Raw genomic sequence first — 23,331 nt, 5'->3', positions numbered from 1 at the left:
CAAGTATTTACATGTGAAAGACCTAAATGCTTTCATTCTCTCTCTTTTTTTTAAATGGAAGATAAAAGTTTTTTTCCCCTCAATGAGGATTATCAGAGTTAAGAGGATAAGTGTAATGTTTCTAAAACTACTGCTTTTTGCTTTTAAAAAAATTTGCACGTTATCTCAGTATGAAAACAATCACATTGATAATTCTTTGGCTAATGCAATTGAAATTATTTTTTATGTATTTCCATTTCTTTTTCTTTTTTTCAATTTTATCTGAAAGTTTAAATATTTTTAGGGTTCTCACTCAGTGGCCATTAACGTTTCTTCCTGTCTCTTGTCGAATTGATGTAGGTCATAATGATTACGGTTATCAGCAACCGTCGTATCCTGAACAAGGCTACGATAGGCCTTATGAGGATTCCTCACAACATTACTACGAAGGAGGTATCTATATACCTTCACACACATACACATATATATCCCCTTCTACAGGAATGAAAATTCTTGCATAAGACAACTTCTACCCATCCAGAGCTCTTGTAGAATCCTAGTTGCTGGCTGTCTTGAAAGTTACAGGGAGCCCAGAACAATCAAAATAATTTCCTTACAAATATTTAAATTGTATAACCTGACTTGCCATTTCTAACAACAATAAAAAGACTAAAACATTTAAAAATAATTTCTTCTTCAGTGGAAATTTTCTATTTGAACATAAATCCATTGATCCAATTTTTTTTCTTGTGTGTCTTTACATATGTATAATTTTACATATAAGTATAGTGCCTTTAGGAAACAGCTTGCTGATCTTGTGTAGCTAGTGTGTGCTCTTGTAGCTGTCTTTAATTTTGTCTTTTTTATTTTATTTAGCATAGTCATGATCTTATGACTGTGATGTTCCAGTAAATGTAATGCTCGTATGGCAGAGGCGCTGAAAATGCTGCAGTTCAACCTTGCAAAATTGGCTTTAACTGCAGTTTGTTTGGCCGAAATCCTTCTGTTTGGTTTGAGTTTTTTTCTTTGTTTTGTTAACTTTAAAAAATCAATATGGCATTTCATTTTGTTCTTGTGTTGTTGGCTATGCATCTTAGAGGGAAAATGTTAATTAAGTAAACTTCTCAAGTTTTTATTCCTCTTCTCCAATTATCCTGTAGGAAATTCACAGTATGGCCAACAGCAAGATGCTTACCAAGGACCACCTCCACAACAGGGATATCCACCCCAGCAACAGCAGTACCCGGGGCAGCAGGGTTACCCAGGACAGCAACAGGGCTACGGTAATAGCTTATTGCAATTTATTTTTGTCTCCAGAAAATGAGATGATTACTGTTTTAGATGTGGAAGTGGTTATTTAATATTTGTTTTTCTAAGAATTATCACTTTTGCAAATTCATAATTTTAGTCCCGTCTATGATTAGTGTATTTCTTTAAAATGTTGCTCTTAGATAAACCTAGTAATTCCTTTAGAAGGAACCACAAACCAGAGATGGTTTGTTCACCAAAGGTAAGATATGTGGTCATTTAAAAGAAATGAAAAATGAATTCTCAGACCTATTTGGCATTCATGACCACCCAGTAGCTTTGTATGTGCTTGGAAAACTGATGTTTTGGTAATTATTAACCAATATATGCAATACACTTAGTAAGTTTGTTTTTAAAAGTTAATGACTATTACTATGAAAAATGACTTTTTTTTTTTTTTTTTTTAGTACAAATGAAGACATCTATTCAGAATGCATAAAGAAAATATTTCGGTCATTTTCTAGTTTAAATAGCAATATACACATCCATTGGAGTGTATTTATTGCAGTTGTGTATCATATAGAGTTTGGGGGAAGTATAGCCATATTTTTGTATTATATACTCACTGTAATATCTACTACCTGGATATCTGACTTTCAAATAATTTATTTATTTATTTATTTATTTATTAGATAGGGAGTGGAGAATGATGAGGACCTGATATCTCAGTCTTAAATCTCAGGGTTCTTATAACCATTTTAGATATAGGAAAATATGGTTCTAATGACAGATAAATAACTGCTTACTAATACTGACAATATCTCTTGCTGACATGGTCTCTTTTTCACATCAGTAATATCTTATTATTTCTGCTCATTGATTTAAGTTCTGCTATTACTCTGGGTATCTCTGTCTACCTGTGATAGCAGATCTAAGAACTGAGGTCAGACTGAAATTCTCTTGCCCCCTCAACATATACATTGAAACTCAATCAGATATTGGGAGTCAGATAATTTTACAATAAAGATAAATTCTGGTTCCTAATTCTAGATGAAGACTTTAGAAATATTCCATGGATTTCTTCTTTTCACAGAGAGACTTTCTTGCCCTTCCCAACTGACATTTCTGTTTCATGACTGTTTAGTATTTGTACTTTGAATAAATACAATATTCTGGTTTTATTGCATTTGCATGAAAACAAATATGATGTGGCTTAATCAGGTAAATTCATTGACTTAAGAGAAATATTATTTTCAGTGGGAAGAGAGGGTAAAGAAAATTTAATTAATCTTCGGTCTAAGTAGTTAAATGCTGTTGTTAGACATAGGAATCCTAAAGGATGAATTTCTGTTTTGCTTATCCATAGGCCTCAATTGTCAAACTTTATTCTAATAGAAAATTTAGAGTTTTGATAATTGAATATATAAAAATTAAGTAAATAATAGATTGATGGAATTCATTTAAGCTTGAAAATCTATTCTCTTTTGATACGTTCCTCTGCAATCAATGTTTTTATGGCAGGTTTTGAATGGTTGTGGTAGAAAACATTTAAATGTCAGACCTTTTCAGCTTATGCTTTGTAAAGCATTCTGTACAGTAGACGGTAGGAGAGTTTATAAAACAGACATATTTGTTTAGCAAACCAAATCAGTCCTTTGCCATCCCTGGAATTTGAGATTATTTTTATAGGTAAAGTATTAAATGTGATTGGTTCTCAGTAACCTTTTTTTAAAAAATTTTATTTTATTTTGTCAATATACAATGTGGTTGATTATTGTGGCCAATTACCGAAACCTCCCTCCCTCCTCCTTCTCCCCCCTCCCTCCCAACAATGGCGTTTCTGTTCACTTGTCGTATCAACTTCAAGGAATTGTAACTGTTGTGTCTTCTTCCCTCCTCCCACTCCCCCGTTTTTTGTGTATTTATTTATTTATTTTTAGCTCCCACAAATAAGTGAGAACATGTGATATTTCTCTTTCTGTGCCTGACTCATTTCACTTAATTCTCTCTAGGTCCATCCATGTCGTTGCAAATGGCAGTATTTCATTCTTTTTTATAGCAGAGTAGTATTCCATTGTGTAGATATACCACAATTTCCTTATCCACTCATCAGATGATGGACATTTGGGAGGGTTCCAAATCTTAGCTATTGTAAAGAGTGCTGCAGTGAACATTGGAGAACAGGTATACCTTCAACTTGATGATTTCCCTTCCTCTGGGTATATTCCCAGCAGCAGGATAGCTGGGTCATATGAAGATCTATCTGCAATTGTTTGAGGAACCTCCATACCATTTTCCATAGAAGCTGCACCATTTCGCAGTCCCACCAATAATGTATGAGAATTCCTTTTCCTCCACAACCTCGTCAGCATTTATCATTCACAGTCTTTTGGATATTAGCCATCCTAACTGGGGTTAGATGGTATCTCAGTGTGGTTTTGATTTGCATTTCCCGGATGCTGAGTGATGTTGAGCATTTTTTCATATGTCTGTTGGCCATTCATATATCTTCCGTTGAGAAATGCCTACTTAGCTCTTTTGCCCATTTTTTAATTGGGTTACTTGTTTTTTTCTTGTTAAGTTGTTTCAGTTCTTTGTATATTCTGGATATTAATCCTTTGTCAGATGTATATTTTGCAAATAGTTTCTCCCACTCTGTTGGTTGTCTTTTAACTCTGTTAATTATTTCTTTTGCTGTGCAGAAGCTCTTTAGTTTGATATAATCTCATTTGTTTATTTTTCCTTTGATTGCCCGTGCTTTTGGGGTTGTATTCATGAAGTCTGTGTCCAGTCCTACTTCCTGAAGTGTTTCTCCTATGTTTTCTTTAAGAAGTTTTATTGTTTCAGGGTGTATAATTCTTTAATCCATTTTGAGTTGATTTTAGTATATGGTGAGAGGTATGGATCTAGTTTCATTCTCCTGCATATTGATATCCAGTTATCCCAGCACCATTTGCTGAAGAGGCAGTCTCTTCCCCAGTGTATAGGCTTGGTGCCTTTGTCAAAGTGCAGATGGCTGTAGGTGTGTGGGTTGATTTCTGGATTCTCTATTCTATTCCATTGATCAATGTGTCTGTTTTTATGCCAGTACCATGCTGTTTTGGTTATTATAGCTTTGTAGTCAGGTAGTGTTATGCCTCCAGCTTTATTTTTTTTGCTCAGCATTGCTTTGGCTATGCGTGGTCTTTTATTGTTCCATATAAATGTCTGGATAGTTTTTTCCATTTCTGAGAAAAATGTCTTTGGAATTTTGATGGGGATTGCATTGAATTTGTATATCACTTTGGGTAGTATGGACATTTTCACTATGTTGATTCTTCCAATCCAAGAGCATGGGATATCTTTCCATCTTCTTGTATCCTCTCTAATTTCTCTCAGCAGTGGTTTGTAGTTCTCATTATAGAGATTTTTCACCTCCTTGGTTAACTCAATTCCTAAGTATTTTATTTTTTTGGTGGCTATTGTAAATGGGCAGGCTTTCTTGATTTCTCGTTCTGCATGTTCACTATTGGAGAATAGAAATGCTACTGATTTTTGTGCGTTGATTTTGTATCCTGCTACTGTGCTGAAATCATTTATCAACTGCAAGAGTTTTTTTGTAGAGGCTTTAGGCTGTTCGATATATAGGATCATGTCATCTGCAAACAGGGACAGTTTGACTTCATCTTTTCCAATCTGGATGCCCTTTATTTCCTTCTCTTCTCTGATTGCTCTGGCTAGTACTTCCAACACTATGTTGAATAGGAGTGGTGAGAGTGCGCATCCTTGTCTAGTTCCTGTTCTTAAAGGAAAAGCTTTCAGCTTTTCCCCATTCAGGATGATATTGGCAGTGGGTTTGTCATATATGGCTTTAATTATGTTGAGATACTTTCCCTCTATACCTAACTTATAGAGGGTCTTTGTCATGAAGGAGTGCTGAACTTTATCAAATGCTTTTTCAGCATCTATAGAGATGATCATATGGTCCTTGTGTTTGATGTTATTAATATGGTGTATCACATTTATTGATTTTGCGTATGCTGAACCAACCTTGCATCCCTGGGATGAATCCCACTTGATCGTGGTGAATAATTTTACATATGTGTTGCTGTATTCTGTTTGCTAGTATTTTAGTGAGGATTTTTGCATCTATATTCATCAAGGATATTGGCCTGTAGTTTTCTTTTGGGTTATATCTCTATCTGGTTTTGGTACCAGGATGATGTTTGCTTCATAGAATGAGTTTGGGAGATTTGCGTCCGTTTCAATCTTTTGGAATAGTTTGTAAAGAATCAGTGTCAATTCCTCTTTGAATGTTTGGTAAAAGTCTGCTGTGAATCCATCTGGTCCTGGGCTTTTCTTTGTTGGGAGCCTTCTGATAACAGCTTCAATCTCCTTTATTGTTATTGGTCTGTTCAAATTTTCTGCGTCTTCATGGTTCAGTTTTGGGAGCTTGTGTGTGTCCAGAAATTTATCCATTTCCCCCAGATTTTCAAATTTGTTGGCGTATAGTTGTTTATAGTAGTCTCGAATGATTCCTTGTATTTCAGATGAATCAGTTGTAATATTGCCTTTTTCATTTCTAATTTTGGTTATTTGAGTCTTCTCTCTTCTTTTTTTTGTTAGCCATGCTAATGGTTTGTCAATTTTATTTATGTTTTCGAAAAACCAACTTTTTGATTCATTGATCTTTTGTATCATTTTTGGGGTTTCAATTTCATTTAAGTTCTGCTCTGATCTTAATGATTTCTTTCCATCTGCTCACTTTGGGTTTGGATTGTTCTTGTTTTTCTAGTTCTTTAGGATGAAGTGTTAGGTTGTTCACTTGCCATCTTTCCATTATTCTGAAGTAAGCATTTAATGTGATACATTTCCCCCTTAGTACTGCTTTTGCAGTATCCCACAAGTTTTGGTATGATGTATCATTATTTTCATTAGTTTCAATAAATTTTTTGGTTTCCTGTTTGATTTCTTCTTGGACCCATATGTCATTAAGTAGAATGCTGTTTAATTTCCATGTGTTTGTATAGTTTCCAGAATTTCGTTTGTTATTGATTTCTAATTTTAATCCATTGTGGTCTGAAAAAATACATGGGATAATTCCAATTTTGTTGCATTTGTTGAGACTTGATTTGTGACCTAACATGTGATCTATCCTGGAGAATGTCCCATGTGCTGATGAGAAGAATGAATATTCTGAGGTTGTTGGATGGAATGTTCTGTAGATATCTGCCAAGTTCTATTGGTCTCGAGTGTTGTTTAGATCTTATGTTTTTCTGCTGATTCTTTGCCTAGATGATCTGTCCAATATTGAGAGTGGGGTGTTCAGGTCCCCTGCTATCATCGTATTAGTGTCTGTTTCCTTCTTTAGGTCTAAATGAGTTTGCTTTATAAATCTGGCTGCTCCAACATTGGGTGCATATATATTTATGATTGTTATGTCTTCTTGATGGATGAATCCTTTTATCATTATGTAGTGGCCCTCATTATCTCATTTTATGGTTTTTAGTTTAAAGTCTATTTTATCAGATGTAAGAATAGCTACTCCAGCTCGTTTTTCATTTCTATTTGCATGGTAATTCTTTTTCCATCCTTTCACTCTTAGTCTATGTGAGTCTTTATGGGTGAGGTGAGTCTCTTGTAGGCAGCATATAGTTGGGTCCTCCTTTTTAATCCAGTCAGCCAGTCTGTGTCTTTTGATTGGGGAATTTAAACCTTTTACATTGAGTTGTTATTGAAAAGTGTTGATTTAATCCTAGCATTTTATTGATTTTTGTTTCTATGTCTTAAGTGTCCTTTGTTCCTTTCTTTCTGATTTACTGTTTGTTTTCTGTATTTGTTGGTTTCTTGGGTTGAAGATAGCCTTTTTTTTGTTTTGTTTTTTCTTCATTGTTGGCATTTTTATTTTACTAGTGGGTTTTGATTTTTCTTGGGTTTTCATGGCAGTGTTAGTTGTTTTTCAGGTACCAAACCCAGTACTCCCTTGAGAATTTCTTGTAAGGCTGGTCGTGTGGTAGTGAACTCCTGCAGTTTTTGTTTGTCTGAGTAATATACTATTTGCCCTTCATTTCGGAAGGATATCCTTGCAGGGTAGAGTATTCTTTGCTGGCAATCTCTGTCTTTTAGTATTTTGAGTATATCATCCCATTCCTTTCTGGCTTTTAGGGTTTGTGATGAAAAGTCTGATGTTGGTCTGATTGGGGCTCCCTTGTAGGGTACTTGATGCTTCTCTCTTGCGGCTTTGAAGATTCTTTCTTTGTCTTTGAGTTTTGCCAATTTGACTCTAACATGTCTTGGAGAAGACCTTTTTGGGCTGAGTACATTTGTGGATCTTTGAGCTTCCTGAATCTGAAGATCTGTGTCTTTTCCAATAACTGGGAAGCTTTCTGCCACTATTTTGTTGAATTTTTTCAATGCAATCTCCTTTTTCCTCCCCTTCTGGAATACCCATGACTCGGATATTTGAGTGCTTAAGGTTGTCTGATATCTCCTTTAGATTTTCTTCAATTTTTTAAATTCTTTTTTCTTTTTTTTTCTCCACCTGTTTTTTTTCAAACAGCCCATCTTCAAGGTCAGAAGTTCTGTCTTCTGCTTCTTCGGGCCTACCTGTTAAACTGTCTGTTGTGTTTTTTATTTCGTTGAATGAATTCTTCAGCTCTGCAAGTTCTGCTACACTCTTTTTCAGGGCATTGATTTCCTTGTACATTTCTTCTTTCAGGTCCTGTATACTTTTCCTCGTTTCATTGTGTTGTCTAGCTGAATTTTCTTGTATCTCACTTAGTTTCCTTAGAATTATCACTCGAAATTCTTTGTCAGACATTTCACGGGCTTCTTGTTCTATGGGATCTAGAGTTTGAGAATTATTACCCATTAGTCATGTAGTTTCTTGATTTTTCATATTTCTGGTATCTTTCCTTTGATGTTTAGTCATTGTGGCAGGGGATTTCACTATTGTCTGGCTAGGATGCTGCTGGGGTTGCTAATTTGGTATGGCTGCCTCAGTGTCTGCTCGTTTGGCCACTAGCGCCTTGGGTGCGTGGTCGCCTCGGGTCTTGGGCCTCTCCGGGGAGGCACCTCTCTGGTCAGCATGCACTCGGCTGGGCTGGGGATGGTGTTGGGCAGCTGTGGCGGCATGGCCCACGTTCTGGGTCACGCGCCATCACCGCAGGGCGCGTGGTCTCTGCGGATCTTCCGCTTCTCCGGCTGGATGCCTCCGTGCTCCATGCGCACTCGGCCGGGCCAGGGATGGAGTTGGGCGGTGGCGGCAAAGCCTACCTCCAGAGTAACTTTTTAGTCAAGTTTTTTTACATTCAACCTGTGGCTTTTCAAGTGTTCAGTTTCTATTTTAAAATATTAAATAATAAGTTTGTCAGTGTAGATTATATCCATATGATTATCTTCGTGATTGCAAATGTAAATCCAGAGTCATACAGTGTAAATATCATTGATTCCCAAACTTTATTCAGAAATTATTTTAGTATTTTTCTTTGAATTTGTCCTTGGCTGGTCCTAACCTGTTTTACAACTCCCTTAGTCTTTCTTACCCTTTTTTTCTCCCCCCGACCATTAAGGGGATCGCAGCCCTCGGCATGGTGTCATCCGCACCATTCTCAGCCAGTGAGCCCACTGGCCATCCCTATACAGGATCTGAACCCACGGCCTCGACGCTACCAGCGCCTCATTCTCCCAAATGAGCCATGGGGCCAGCCCTTTCTTACCCATTTTGACATATATTTTGTTATGGGTAGGGCAAAGCACAATAGTTACATTGAAGTAGCATTATAGTATTTCACCCTTATTATAACATTGACATTTATTTCAAAAAGTGTTTGAGACAATCAAGGTACCAAATTATCCAAAAGGTGTTGATATAAAAATATAGTAACATCTGGTTTTAAACCGATTAATTAGTTCTAGGGACTTATAGTTTTATCTAGGGTTTTGATTGTGTTAATTATTTTGCAGGTCCTTCCCAGGGTGGTCCAGGTCCTCAGTATTCTAACTACCCACAAGGACAAGGTCAGCAGTATGGGGGATATAGACCAACACAGCCTGGACCACCACAGCCACCCCAGCAGAGGCCTTATGGATACGACCAGGTATATTATTTTACCAGCTGTGGAATTACTACACTGCTTGTTCACTCTTCACTAGTTTAAATGTTTTTCACTTCAAGGCTCATTTTTCTCATCTCTCATTCATGGTACATTTGTTAACAAAAAAAGTTTATTATTTCTAAAACTTTCATAAAATGTTAGTACAGTTGATTATAGTTACTCTGTATTATGAAACATGTCTTGAGATAAAGACACCCAGCATATTTTTTCTCTCTCTCTTTCTTTTTGGTCTTTCGCGTCAACAATACTTTCCTTAGCTATTTCTCTGATGTCCCTCATGTTTACTGCTGACGACTTTGCCTTGATGTACTGAGATGTAGAATCCATCTGTGTCAATGCTTTTATTAGCTCTCCACTTCATGTCAAAATATCCACCACACTTCCTTCACTCCCATAATATTCCATCTCTTTAAGTTTATACTTTCTACTGTGTCACTTCTTTCCACGCACACACATTCATTATCTCAGGTATTATTTCTGCCTTGCTATCTTCTTCTACCTTCAAATATGTAGAAGTGTATCTCTTCCTAAGAGACTGTATTCCTTGGAATTTAGTATTCATTTAAGTTCTTTTTGTCATTAAGCTCCTCAGATGTAATCTGTGCCACAGTCATTGTTTTATGAATGTCCTCATACACACTCTGAGTTATTATGGAAATGATGTATTATTATGGCAATTCTTTGAGATTGGTTTCGGGTTTGTATAATGGCTTCCTAGTGAAGGTATTCTGGTCTGTTCAGTGCTGGAGCTACCTAAAATAGGTTAGTTTTAACATGGAACTGTCTTGAATGTGCAAATTAGGGCTTGATAGCCAATGTAGATGACCTGGTTTGAAGAACAAGCCAGATGCTGTGGTAACTGTAATTTGAGGCATGAGCAGTTCTCTCAAGCCTATAACCCCATCATACTGACACTTCCTATTTATGTAAAGCCAAAGGAGATATGAGAGACTTAAACTGAAAGATTAAGGACAGATGAATAATATTTTAAAAAAATTTTGTAGAACAGAATCAAAGGGTAAGGCAGAGGCTTTTATTAAGTTTTCTTTGTTTTGTAACCCTAACCCCTGGACCTTGGGTTTTATTAAGTTTTCAAAGTAAGAAAAGTCTTAGCTAGTGAGTAAGTATTTAAGGGCAAGATTTCTGAGTTGACAGAATTTAGGCTCATTCTTATCCACAAATTAGCTATTTAAAAAGTGAGGTTCTGATCCAGTATTCCCTCATTCAACAAATATTTATTTTCCGTATGTATCGGATTCTCTGTTAGGTCTATAGAGAAAACAGACATGGTCTCTGTGGCTTTAGAGCAACTATCTTGATCTTCTTTGACCTCATTTTAGTGTTTGGTACATATTCCTTTTTCATTCTTAAACAGTCTTCTTTAGCTTCCATGTTACTGTACTACTGTGTTTCTCTTGCATTTATAGTTGACTCATTCTTTATTGTATTTTACTTGTTTCTCTCTCTTTTTTTTTTAAACCAAATTCAGTACTAGACTCTGTGTTGTTTTTAGTCTGAGTCATCCAACTTTATACTTTGTTATGTTTAGCCCTTACTTCTAAACACAACTTCAGCTCCTTTTTTCCAATTGTGTACAGAACATTTTTCTTTGGATGTCTTGCCATTCCCTTAACTTTAGCATGTTGTGGACTGAGCTGACTGTTTTTCTTTCTGTCAACATATTTCTAAATGTCCTAAACTTCAAACCACTCATTAAGCAAATGTTTATTAAGCAACAATTATATGCTAAGTACCATGCTAGGATTGGGGATATTTTGGGAAATAAGATAGACATGACTTTGCCTTTGTGAACTTAAGTCCAAATGGAATACAGACAGGTAAACAGATGATGTAGTATAGTATGATAAGTACTTGGATGAAAAAAGCAAAGATTTATATGGAAGGAACTTCTAACCAGATTCAGAGAAAATGTTCCTTGAGAAGTATTACGTAAGTGTGAAGCACTAAGGATGGTTGATATTAGCCAGGTAGAGGTGGAAGAGGACAGGATGTTCTATTCTGAAAGAAGAGCATTCATGAAGGACTAGTGTTAGGATGTGTGGTTTAGTAAAGCAGAAGCATGGGGAAAAAGAGGCAAGACTGGAGTGATATGTTGGGGTTAAATTAGGAAGACTCTTACAAGCCATAGTAGGGGACTTAGACTTTATCCTGATATGAGTGCACAGCATTTCAAGAGTTTTAAGCAATGTATATAAAATATCTAGCAGTGGCTGGCACTTGGTAGACATGATAGATATATGATTTACTTCTCCTTTTATTATCATAATTATTCTACTCTCTAAAATTCTCAGGAAATTGGGCTATACTGTGGATATAAAGCTCCATGGTGTTTGGGTGGTTGCCAGCCACATCTTCCCTACTAGAAAAGAATATGAGGAGGGGACCATTTTAGCTACTGTAGTGTCAGTAGTCTCTCCACATTGATCTGATGTTTTACCTTATCTTTATCCCCATGCCCAAACAACTATTGATCTCTTTATTTTAGGAAAAGTAGTTCATTTACTTCTTGAAAATGGTTGAGGCAGTGGAAAAACCAATATTAATATTGGTATATTACCAATAGTAATATAATTATAGTGGTAGTTTAGGCAGATAATCTTATGGCAATATGCAGGATAAATTAAAAGGGGGAAAATTGAGAGAGAAAGCCTGCTATGATGTTTCTCTGTCAGTCTTCCCCATCTTGGTAAACAGCAGCTCAATTCTTCCAGTTTCTCAGCCTAAAAGCCTAGAGGCATCCTTGACTCTCCTCTTTTGCAAATCAAACATTCAGTCAGTTGCAAATCTCATCACCCTTCTTTCAAAATATATCCAGTCTCTAGCCATTTTTCCACAATTTCCTCTCACCCAAATCAGAATCAAAACTGTCACTTATCTGGACTATCGTGATCTCTTCCTTCCTGATTTTCCTGATTTCATCCTGCCTCCTGTACAGTATATTCTCCACACAGGACCTTGAGTAATATTTAAAGGCATTAATCAGATTATGCCACCTCTTTGCTTAAAACCCCAAGGTGAATTTAATCTCACTCAGAGTAAAAACCATTCCTGGTAATGGCCTATAAGGCCATACATGACTTGTGTTCCCACCTCCTACCCTACCACCTGCCTCTGTGCATTTACGTCCCAACCACTTGCTGCTCTCTTTCACTCTGCTTCAGTCACGTTGGCCTTTTTGCTGTTCCTTATATACACCAAGCAAGTTTTTACCTCAGAACTTTTGTATTTGCTGCTCCCTCTTCTCCCTGAAACCTACAATGCTTTCTACCCAACTTTATTCAAATCTCTGCTCAATTGTTACCGTATCATATAAGAGAGTCTTTCACTGACCACCTATCTAAATTGCATCGCTCTTTTCCCTACTCTTCTTTATAGTTTTTAAACAGCTTTTTTGAAGTATAATGTACCTACAATAAGTTGCACATATTAGAAATGTACAATTTGATGTATTTTGACATCTGTATATCCCCATGAAGCCATCATCAGAATCAAAATCATGAAGCATCCCTCATGCCCCACAATTTCCTGGTGCTCCTTTGAAACCCTGCACTTACTGCATCCCCTCCATAGACAACCACTGATCTGCTTTCTGTCACTATAGATTAGTTTACGTTTTCCAAAATTTTATGTAAATGGCACGCACTGTGTTATGTGGCTTCTTTCACTAAGCATAACTGTTTTGATATTTATGTTGTTGTGTGTGCCAATAATTAATTACTTTTGATTACTACGTAGTATTCTATTATATGGCTATACCACAATTTGTTTATCTGTTGGAGTGTAGATGGATATTTGGGTTTTCAGTTTAGGGCTCTTACAGATAAAGTGCTGTGAACATTCATGTGCAAGTCTCTGTGGATGTTCACTTTCATTTTTCTTGGGCCAATACCCAGCAGTGGAATGGTTGGCTCATATGGTAGGTATATGTTTAACTTAAGAAACTGCTAAACTGTTTTTCAAAGTAGTTACACCATTGTACATCCCCATCAGCAGTGTAAGAGAGTTCCTGTTCTCCTGTACCCTTGCCAACACTTGGTATGGTCAGTCTTCAATTTTAGCTATTCTTATAGATGTGTGTGACATCTCATGGTTTTAATTTGTATATCCCCAGGGACTGATGCTATTGACCACCTTCTCATGTGCTTATTTACCATCTATGTATCTTCTTTTCTGAAGTGTCCATTCCAATCTTTTGCTTATTTTTAAATTGGATTCTTTATTATGTTTTTATTAGTATTAAGAGGTCTTCACATATTCTAAATACAAGTCCTTTATCAGGTATATGATTTACATATATTTACCTCCAATTTTTTTCATTGTCTTAACAGGGTCTTTCAGAGAGGGGAAATTTTAAATTTTGGTGAAGTCCACTTTATTTTTCTCTTATGGAGCTTGCTTTTTTGGTATCATGTGTAAGAGATCTTTGGTTACCTAACCAAAGGTCACAAAGATTTTCTCCTATACTTTCTTCTAGAAGTTTTATATTTTTAGATTTTACATTAAAGTCTATTATCCATGTACCAGCCAGCCGCCAAAAGAAAAAAAAAGTCTGTGATGTGTTTTGAATTAATTTTTGTATATGGTGTGAAGTATGAATCAGAGTTTATATAGATCTTTTCTTTTGAATGGATAGCTAATTTTCTGAGCATCATTTGTTCAAAACACTATGTTTTCTGTACTGAACTGTCTTTTTACTTTTGCGGGAAATCAGTTGTCTCTAAACGTGTCTATTTCTGGCCTCTGTTCTGTTCCATTGATCTGTTTATTTGTCTTTATGCCAATATCACACTATCTTTATTACTATAGTTTTTAGTAAGTCTTTAAATCAGGTAGTGTTAGTTTTCTTGAACTTACAAAGTTATTGTTACAACTTTGACTTCAATATATGTTATAAGCACCACAGTTTATGGGATTTATTTTTGTTTAAAAATCAATTATCCTTTAAAGATATTTAACAAGGGGAAAAAAATCTGTATATTTACTCATGTAGTTACTGTTTGTGGTACTCCTCATCCATATGTAGGTCCATATTTCTTTTTTTTTTTTTTTCTTTTTGATTGGTTCGGAATGGTGTGGTCTGCACCTCGCTCAGCCAGTGAGTGCACTGGCCATCCCTATATAGGATCTGAACCCACGGCCTTGGCGCTACCAGCACTGCACCCTCCCATGGGGCCGGTCCTGTAGGTCCATATTTCTACCTGGTATCATTTCCCTTTGCCTGAAGGACTTCTTTAACATTTCTTGGAATGAAAATCTTCTGTTGTTATGTCTGAAGAACAATTTATTTCACTTTCATTTTTTTTGAAAGATATTTTCTCTTGGGATAGAATTCTAGGTTAGCAGTACTTTTTCTTTCAGTACTTCAGTGGTGTTGCTCCACTGTCTTTTTCCTTTACATTGTTTCCAGGGAGGCATCTGCTGTCATTCTTTTCTTTGTTCTTTGGTAGTTAATGTATCTTTTTTCTCAGCTTTTAAGATTTTCTGTTTATCAAATTGTTTGATTGAAAAAAAATTTCCCTTGCTCAGATTGTTTTGAGCAATTTGATTAGAGCATGCCTTGGTGTAGATTTCTTTGTTTTCTTATGCTTGGGGTTTGTTGAGCCTCTTGGAGTTGTGGCTTTATGGTTTTTATCAAATTTGGAGAATTTTTGGCAAACTCCTTTTCTTATCTCTATCCTCATATTCTTTTCTTTCCTGTCCAACTCCAGTTACATGTGTATCTGGCTGCTTGAAGTTGTCCCATAGCTCACTGATCTGTTAATTTATTTATTTTTAATTCTGTTTTTCTTTCTTTCATTTTGGGTGTTGATGTGTCTTGAAGTTCTCTAATCTTTCCTTATTCATTGTCTAATCTGCTTTTAATCTGTTCCAAGGTATTTGTCATCTTAGACATTGTAATTTCATCTCTAGAGGTTCAGTTTGGGTCTTTATATCTTCCATGTCTCTTAAACATTTAGAACATATGGAGTAAAAGTATAACTGTTTTAATTATTTTTTCTGCTAATTCTAACATCTGTGTCATTTCTGGGTCCGTTTTGAACATAGTTTTTTTTTCTTGGTATGGGTTATATTTTTCTCCTCCTTTGTATGTGTGGTAATCTTTGATTGGATTCCAGACATTGTGAATTTTACTTTGTTGGGTGATAGATATATTTGTATTCCTAGAAATATTATTCTGCTTTGTTTTTGGATTCAGTTTAATAAGTTAGAAATAGTCTGATCTTTTGGGGATCGCTTTTAAGATTTTTTAAGCAGGTCAGAGCAGTGTTTAGTCCTGGGCTGAATATTCCCCACTAGTAAGGCAAGAGCAACCTTGGGTATTTTCCTCACACACATTTGCATATCAGTACTATAATGAATATTTGAGGGGGGTTGCTCTGCAGATCTTCAGAATTCTCTCTTTGCAGATCTTTCTTGTCTGGTACTCTGTCCTATTAACTCTAGCTACCTTTTTCTCTCCAGGCTCTAAATTTTATCTTCTTAATTCAGAGTGTCTGGAAAACTTAGCCTCAGTTCCCCTCTGTGCACTGCAGCCTGGAAACTGTCAAGGCAGTAAGCTGCAGTAATCAGAGGACTCACCTCATTAGTTTTCCATGTCTCTGGGATCAGTGTCCATTGTTACCTCTGTCCTGTGTCCTGAATACGATTGTATCATATGTTTTGTGTAGTTTTTTTGGTTGTATCAGGCTGGAGGGTAAATCCATCTTGACTGGAAGTGTGCTTTAATTTTTCAGCATAGCATTTATCTCTATTTGACAGAGTTTTTGGTCATTATTTATTGCCATACTCCACTTCCCTTAGAATGTAAGCTGTTTAAAGGCATCCCTTTGTCTGTTTTTATTACTGTTCACCTGGTAGAACATAAATATTGGTGAGTAAATAAAGTATAAATAAATGAGTAAATAAAGCCATTACTACCTAGATTTGAATGGTGATCACAAAAATAAAGAGAGAAGGAAACCCCTAAAAAGTAATGTGAAAGAATAATGTTAAGACTTTTAACTGATTAGATAAATGGAATGAAATAAAGAAATTTAAAAATGGTTGGTATTGCTCAGGTTTCTAGTTTAGGAACTCTTCTTATTCAGTGCACTCTCCCTAGCCAATTTCATTTATTCACGTGGTTTCAACATACCATGCTGTTGACTCCAAAATATCTGTTTTAGTCTGACTCTCTCTTCTAAAATCAGATGCCTCCTGGACATCTCTACTTAGATGTATCATAACCAAAGCAAATTCAACATAACTAAAACAAATTCATAATTTTTTTCTACCCAAACTTATTTTTTCTTTCTGTATTCTTTATCAAAGAGAGGAGCACTATCACCAAGCTAGACTGCGAAGTGCCATATTTGATATTTAAGTTTCCCAACAAATCTTTTTGGGCCTCCTTCCTGAAAAGCTCTTGAATCCATCCATTTCTCTCTAACCCACTGCCTTTTCTTAGTTTAGACAATTATCATCTCCTGTTCTCATCATGGCAGGATCTTCCTTACTGTCTTCTTGTTTCTTTCCCATTAATTTTTTATACCCCAGTAAGAGGAATTTTGTAATTAAAAAAAAAAAAAAATTGAAGAAGCTAAGAGAGAGGAGCTAAGGCATAGACTGTTGGAATGATTTACTCAAGATGACAGAGTTAAGAAGTGATAGAGCTGCATGGCAAGTCCTGAGTCACTAGAGCCCATGCTTGGTTCACTATACACTGCCATGAGTAATATTAATGAGTGCTTGTGTAGTTTGCAAAGCATTTTCTTGTTTTTCTTCATGAATAAGTTTCTGAGGTGGGGATTATAATTACCCTTACTTGTAAGGTGAGAAAATTGAGACTCAGGGCAGGATAAGTTACTTGTCCAAGGACAAAAAACTATTAAATGATGAGGTTAGTACTAGAAATTGGTTTCTGTCTCTAAAACCCATACTTTTAACCCTTCATTCCACCCTAGAATTTGCTAATGGTTGCAAATGCACAGTATAATTTTTTAGGCTCAATTGTGATTTGGTTTGGTCCTAGCAATGGGATCAGCTCTGGGTCAAGTTACTGAAACTCTCAGTGCCTCAATTTCTTCATCTATAAAATAGAGATAATATTTACTGTGTAGGTTATAGATGGACACAGAGCACTTCCAACAATGTTTGACACATGCTAAGGTCTTAGTTACTGAGATATATTAAGAGTTAACTATGTTAGTATTAGCTAGACTTCCTATTCTCTATTGCTTCAAGCTGTGTCTTTCAAAATAATTATTGGCTTTCACTCCTGATTTTGTATATTCTTTCTTTTGGGGCGGAGAGGGGGGCAGGCAGCTGGCCAGTAAGGGGATCCGATCCCTTGACCTGTGTCTTATCAGCATCTCGCTGTATATTCCTTTTCACTGAGCATTCTGTAATTATTTTTTCATCCATGTCTTTGTTTTAACTATTTCTTCTATGTAAATTGCCCAATTTCTTTCCTCTGCTGTTCAAATTGTAGTGTTTTCTTAAGGCTCCCTCATTTTCTGAAGTATTTTTCTAATTATTTTAGCCAGTGTTAACCTTTTCCTTTCTGAACTCTTACAGAATTTTTCTCCTGTTCTCTAATTATACTTTAATTACTTCTAAGTCTTACCTTCTCAGTTTTTTAAATGTATTTGAAATAAAATAAATTTATGGTAATGAGCATTTGTTCCACAAATGTTTAAAATTGCTTTGATGCAATTTGTGTAGCATACATTGTTGAAGTCTTATGTCATCCACTCTTTAATACTTAGAGCATAAGGCTAGATAAGACCTGTCCCTGTCCTCAGGCAGTTCATAATGTATGTAGATAAATTATTGCTTATATTTCTGTAGCACACAGCTGTTTTTAACCTCTCTTCTGCTTTCATATCTTTTATATTTGCAAACCCACTTTCATTATTAACATCTCATTTTATACATTCACTAGGGCAGCATTTCCCTTCAGCACTGAGATTCACTGATTTATAATTCTAAAAAGCCCTTTCTCATGTCCTCTCTTATTTAAGTGTCATAACAAACAAATGAGGTAGGAATTAATGTAGCCATTAACAGAAAGGAAATTGCAATCCAGAGATGTAGATGTTACTCTCCCACCTTATGAGTGAAGAAACTGAGTCTCAAAGAGCTTTTTAGTACTCAAATAGAAGGTCAGTTATAGAGCTGGAACTTAAACTCAGCTTTAGTATTTTAGATTAATGGAATAATAGGTAATGTAACTATTAACTTACTCTAAGTATACCTATAAGCATAATTTTTATTTCTTATTTTAAACTTTTTATTATAGAAATCTTTAAACAAATAGAAAAAAGAAGGAGTAGTGTATAATGATTCCGCTTGTACCCATCATCCAACTTCAGTAGTTTATCAATGGTTTTTGCCAGTTGTTTTATCTACCCCCTTACACTATTCTTTTTCTATTTTTTTTTCTTTTTAGAGCATTTTAAAACAAATTCTAGATGTGATATCGTTTTGCCCATAAATACTTCAAGATGAACATTGCCTAAATTTGGCTGAAATCATTATGTAAATAAAGCATATTAGTATAAAATAGCTTAATTCTTTATTTAATTAATTATTCCATTATATATGAGGGGGCTTCAAAAAGTTGATGGAAAGATTTGTATTATCTTTTAATTCCATTTTCCACGAACTTTTGAAATAACCTGGTATATGGTGACATTCAACAGATTATAAAGTATATCTACTTCTCTGAAAATGTAAACTTCTAGGGTATTATTTCTTATGGTACAGAAGTATTTCAACAATAGAGTATTATCTTGACTCACATTAATGTGACTTGGAGGGGGAAATTTAACCAAAGGAAACAATTAACTACATGCTTCCAATGAGTACTGTTTTTGGAAAAAGGTGCTTTTATGAACATCAATTTTAAACACATTTAAGACATTTTTAATAAAAGATGTAGTTTCTAGTTTAGAGGAAAATGTATGTGTTCCTTCTCTTCTCCAAAAGCTAACCTTAACAAATGTACATTAGGCATTACTTACTTCCCTCATACAATTTTGCTACTTTATCAAGTCTTTTGCGTCTGTATTCTGTTTTTCTCTCCCATCCTGACAGCCTACAGATCCTCATGTCTACCTTATTAAAAACAACAAGAAGAAAACAAGCTTTCCATGATTTTTTATGTTCCAGCTGCCTATATGAATACATCTGCTGACACTTGGTTGACCTCAGGGAAAGACCCAAATTCTTTAGCATGGATAGAAAGTTCTCTTTACCTTTTATCTCCCAGAAACCTTTTCATCCTCATTAGCCGCTTATCCCAAATACCCTTCATGTTAATTTGTAGTAGTAGTTACAAGTTAAACACTCACAAAATTGTCGCACTAGCATATGATTTATATATATACCACATCAGTATATACAATATATACCACATCAAGATTAAGAACTAGAACTTCTAACTCATTTGTGCTCAATTCAACAAAATCCATCATTTGAATTCTCACTATATAACAGATATTATTCTAGGCTCATTGCTAATCCATTGCATATTTTGCAGCATGAAGTTCATTTGCTATTGAATATAGTATCATCAGAAGAAATTACAGTGATGCTTTGTACTTAAATTTGTAAAAATTTTTGTCTGTTATAGGTGCCATTGCTTTTTTAGTATGACAGCATTAAAAATGATTTGTTTGTAATTTTCTATGCCAAACTATTATTTTCAAACTGTTATCTGATAATATTTAAAAATTTGTCTTTTAGGGACAGTATGGAAATTACCAGCAGTGAAAAAGTACTTGCATTCCAATAGCCAGTATCTATTAGCAGCCATATTGTCACCCCAGCACTGTGGACACCTTCCTGTGAAGAGATCCTTCCATTCCATCTAGTTTTTGGAAAAACCTTGTGGATAAGTGGCTGTTTCATCAGTAAGCGGCCTTTGTGGTTTAGTTGTAAAAGGCTTTAGTAGCTCAGAAATACTTTTGATTTCACATTTCTACTCTAGGTGGCAACATTGGACAGAAAATACAATGACATAACAAATTTGCAATGATTTTGGAACTGTGTTTCAAATGGACTGTTACAGACTGAAAGGTGTGAACAGCTTTGTATGTTTATGAAGGTTAAGGGAATTTAATAGTTTTCCACAGATTTTTTTGTAAGGGGAAGAGGGAAATGTACACTTTTTACAGCAGCAATATTTTGTATATTATTGTTTATTTCATGTGAATATGCAAGGCGGTACACTACGCACTGGACAGAATCGGAAATCATGTTAATGTGGACGAGCATGGTAGATGCTTGATTGTTTTGGTCTCAGAATGGTGTGCTATAAAGATAAGGGTGAGGGAGAAGACAAAGCACACCATATGTCCACTCTTCTTTTCTTATAGAGGAAATTCAAATCCCTTTTATCTATTAGATAATCAAGGGCACTGTGATACAGTTTTGAGTAAAAAGACATTTTTAAAAAGCCTTCCAGTTTTGTGGAGTAAAACCTTTTTATAAAGATCATTTATAGTACTGTTTTAAAATGTGAGGCAATAAGAATTACTTTATTTATGTTGGATCTGAAGAATCTTTGGTAACAGTTTGATGTAAATGAAGGGGATTACCGTTTGATGTAAATGAAGTGGATTCCTCTCCTAAAATAGCAATAACTGAAAGTGAAAGCATTAATTTTACCTTGTTTGAGTAATCAGGGAACTTAGTAATATCAAAGCATTTTATATAAGAGATATCAAAGAAGAGTCAACATTGATCCAGTAATTTTTTTTTTAACATTAGAAAGATAATTGGTTTATATAGTAAAATAGTTCAGGAGACTTTACAAACCTTTATTTCAACTTTCTTAACTGGAAATAATGCCATTTATAAAAGGGCATTTTTATGTTTTTCCCTTTTTTATGTTGGTTAATAAAACACAGAGATGTTTAGGAAAATGCTTATTGATGAGGTTTATTCTGGTCTGTATTAAAAGCACTGAGGTTGCATTCTAGATCACCTTGTTTATTAGCATGGCATATTTAATCACTGTTTGAGACTGTCTTGTGCCTGATTATTTTAGCTAAATTCAGGGATACTGCATTTGGCAGGAAAGCATGTGTTGAGAAACTTCCATCCACAATTATTTTATAATCTGAAAACATCTAGCCCAAAGGTAAATTGCTATTTTCATCACAGTTGCCTAGGCCCAGGGAATAAGTTGTATTCTTTATAACTGAATTGTTTTTTCCCACCTCTAACTGGAAACAAAACCGAAGCGGTGCCATAAATTTGGATAAACAGAACATACTGTTCTCAACATACTGTGATCAAAAGGAAAAATTTCAGTGTGTCTCTGTGTGTGTATGAGAGAGAGAGAGGAGAGAGAGAGAATGTGTTATAAGATCAGAATAGGGTTTTTTTTTTTTTGGTCAGTAGAAAATGGACATCAAGTTTGAACAGATAAAGCATGGACAGCCTTATTGTGATTGAAATGCTTATAGGTTCTGTGCCAATTTTCCACCACTGTGTACTTTGTTGCTATTTAAAACTGTATCAACTCTAACGGAGGAATAAATTATTTGTGATTTTAATTTTCTTATTTGTTTCTTTAAATTAGATCTCTTTGACTCTCTTGTTTTGTCTGGAGACTATGCTGTGGGTTTTCTGTAAGTTAGTCCAGTATAAGCAGACTGTATTTGTATTCTAGGACTTTATCAAAATTCTCTTGCCATGCCCAAGTTAATTAGAATTAACTGTTCAGTAATCAGCATGTTGTGTAGGCTGTTTGTTACAGAATTCTTTCTCTGAAAATGAAGTCCGTGAGGCTGTAATCAAGATGACTGAATTAGATAAATGAGTTGAGGAGACAAAATTGTACTGAACCCAACTTGGTATAGATATGTTATCTCATTTGAAATAAGCTCAACTGACATTAAGAAATAATTTGTCTTGCCAACCCATCTTATGTTGTCTTATTCTCCTTTTAATGGAAACTAAAATTACGATTTTAATAAGCAGAATTTCCTCCAGGACTTTCTTCCTGGAGACTAGTGCATTTGCAAGGTTTAATTGTTTTATAACAGTCCTATTTCGTAAAAGTTTTTAATTGGTGGTGACAAAAATTACCTTACTCCTTTGATACCTAGTAAGAAGAATAACTTTACCAGTAGCTTTCTACCAAATTTGACATTTCCATACGGACTATTTATTCAAAGACTAAAATACTGCTTTTATCAAACTGTATTGTAATGAATAAATATCATGCCATCCATAAAATTCCAGAAACAAAATATTACTAAAAGAGTTATTATTGGTAAACATTTCAAAATATTTTTAAGTATGCTAGTTTAGTTGTTTGAGAATGTAAGTATTATTCTGTAGCATTATTCAGGTGGCACATTGGTTTTGCTTTTTTTTTTTTTTTTTTGGTGGCCTGTTGGTGTGGAGATCCAAACCCTTGACCTTGCTGTTATTTTGTTTTTTTGGTTTTTTTTGTCGTTTTTTCGTGACCGGCACTCAGCCAGTGAGTGCACTGGTCAGTCCCATATAGGATCCGAACCCGCGGCGGGAGCATCGCCGCGCTGCCAGCGCAGCACTCTACCAAGTGCACCACGGGCTCGGCCCGACCTTGCTGTTATAACACCATGCTCTAACCAAGTGAGCTAACTGGCCAGCCACGTTTTCAAATTTTTAATGGAATTTCAAACAGAGTGGAGAGAACAGGATAATGAGCCCCTGTGTACCAGGAACCCAGTTTATCTGCTTAACAACTCATGGTTAATCTTCTGTTTTCTACACACCAACCCACAAATTGAGGCAAACACTGTATTATTTAATCCCTAAATACTTCAGTAAGGATCTCTAAAAGGTAAGTACTTTTTAAAAAAATGCCTAAGACCTTCAGGACTCTTCCTGCACCTAAAATTCTGTTTTCAATGTTAGCACTAAATTAGAAGCCATCACACAATCTGTATGTATAAATCACTACATTTTCATTTTAAAAAGTCCTTCATGTTGAATAAAAAATTAACAG

The 23,331-nt window shown here is 35.3% G+C and overlaps 1 protein-coding gene across 5 annotated transcripts in view; it reads left to right on the top strand.

The window, feature by feature from the left end:
• Positions 1–21,889, top strand: part of SS18 (SS18 subunit of BAF chromatin remodeling complex) — an 82,570-nt gene extending 60,681 nt beyond the window's left edge. For 3 of the 5 annotated variants that reach the window (XM_063076742.1, XM_063076741.1, XM_063076745.1), the window contains 4 exons: positions 340–432; positions 1,140–1,262; positions 9,172–9,305; positions 20,073–21,889. In XM_063076742.1, coding sequence (XP_062932812.1) covers positions 340–432; positions 1,140–1,262; positions 9,172–9,305; positions 20,073–20,099 — 377 coding nt within the window. In that variant the 3' untranslated portion in view covers positions 20,100–21,889. The remainder of the gene's footprint in view (positions 1–339; positions 433–1,139; positions 1,263–9,171; positions 9,306–20,072) is intronic. The other 2 variants (XM_063076744.1, XM_063076743.1) reach the window with 1 other exon arrangement.
• Positions 21,890–23,331: the final 1,442 nt, after the last annotated feature.

The sequence above is a fragment of the Cynocephalus volans genome, chromosome 13 (genome assembly GCF_027409185.1).
Source record: "Cynocephalus volans isolate mCynVol1 chromosome 13, mCynVol1.pri, whole genome shotgun sequence".
Taxonomy (NCBI): domain Eukaryota; kingdom Metazoa; phylum Chordata; class Mammalia; order Dermoptera; family Cynocephalidae; genus Cynocephalus; species Cynocephalus volans.
The sequence above is the reverse complement of the archived record's forward strand: the minus strand, read 5'-3'. Positions and strand labels throughout refer to the sequence as shown.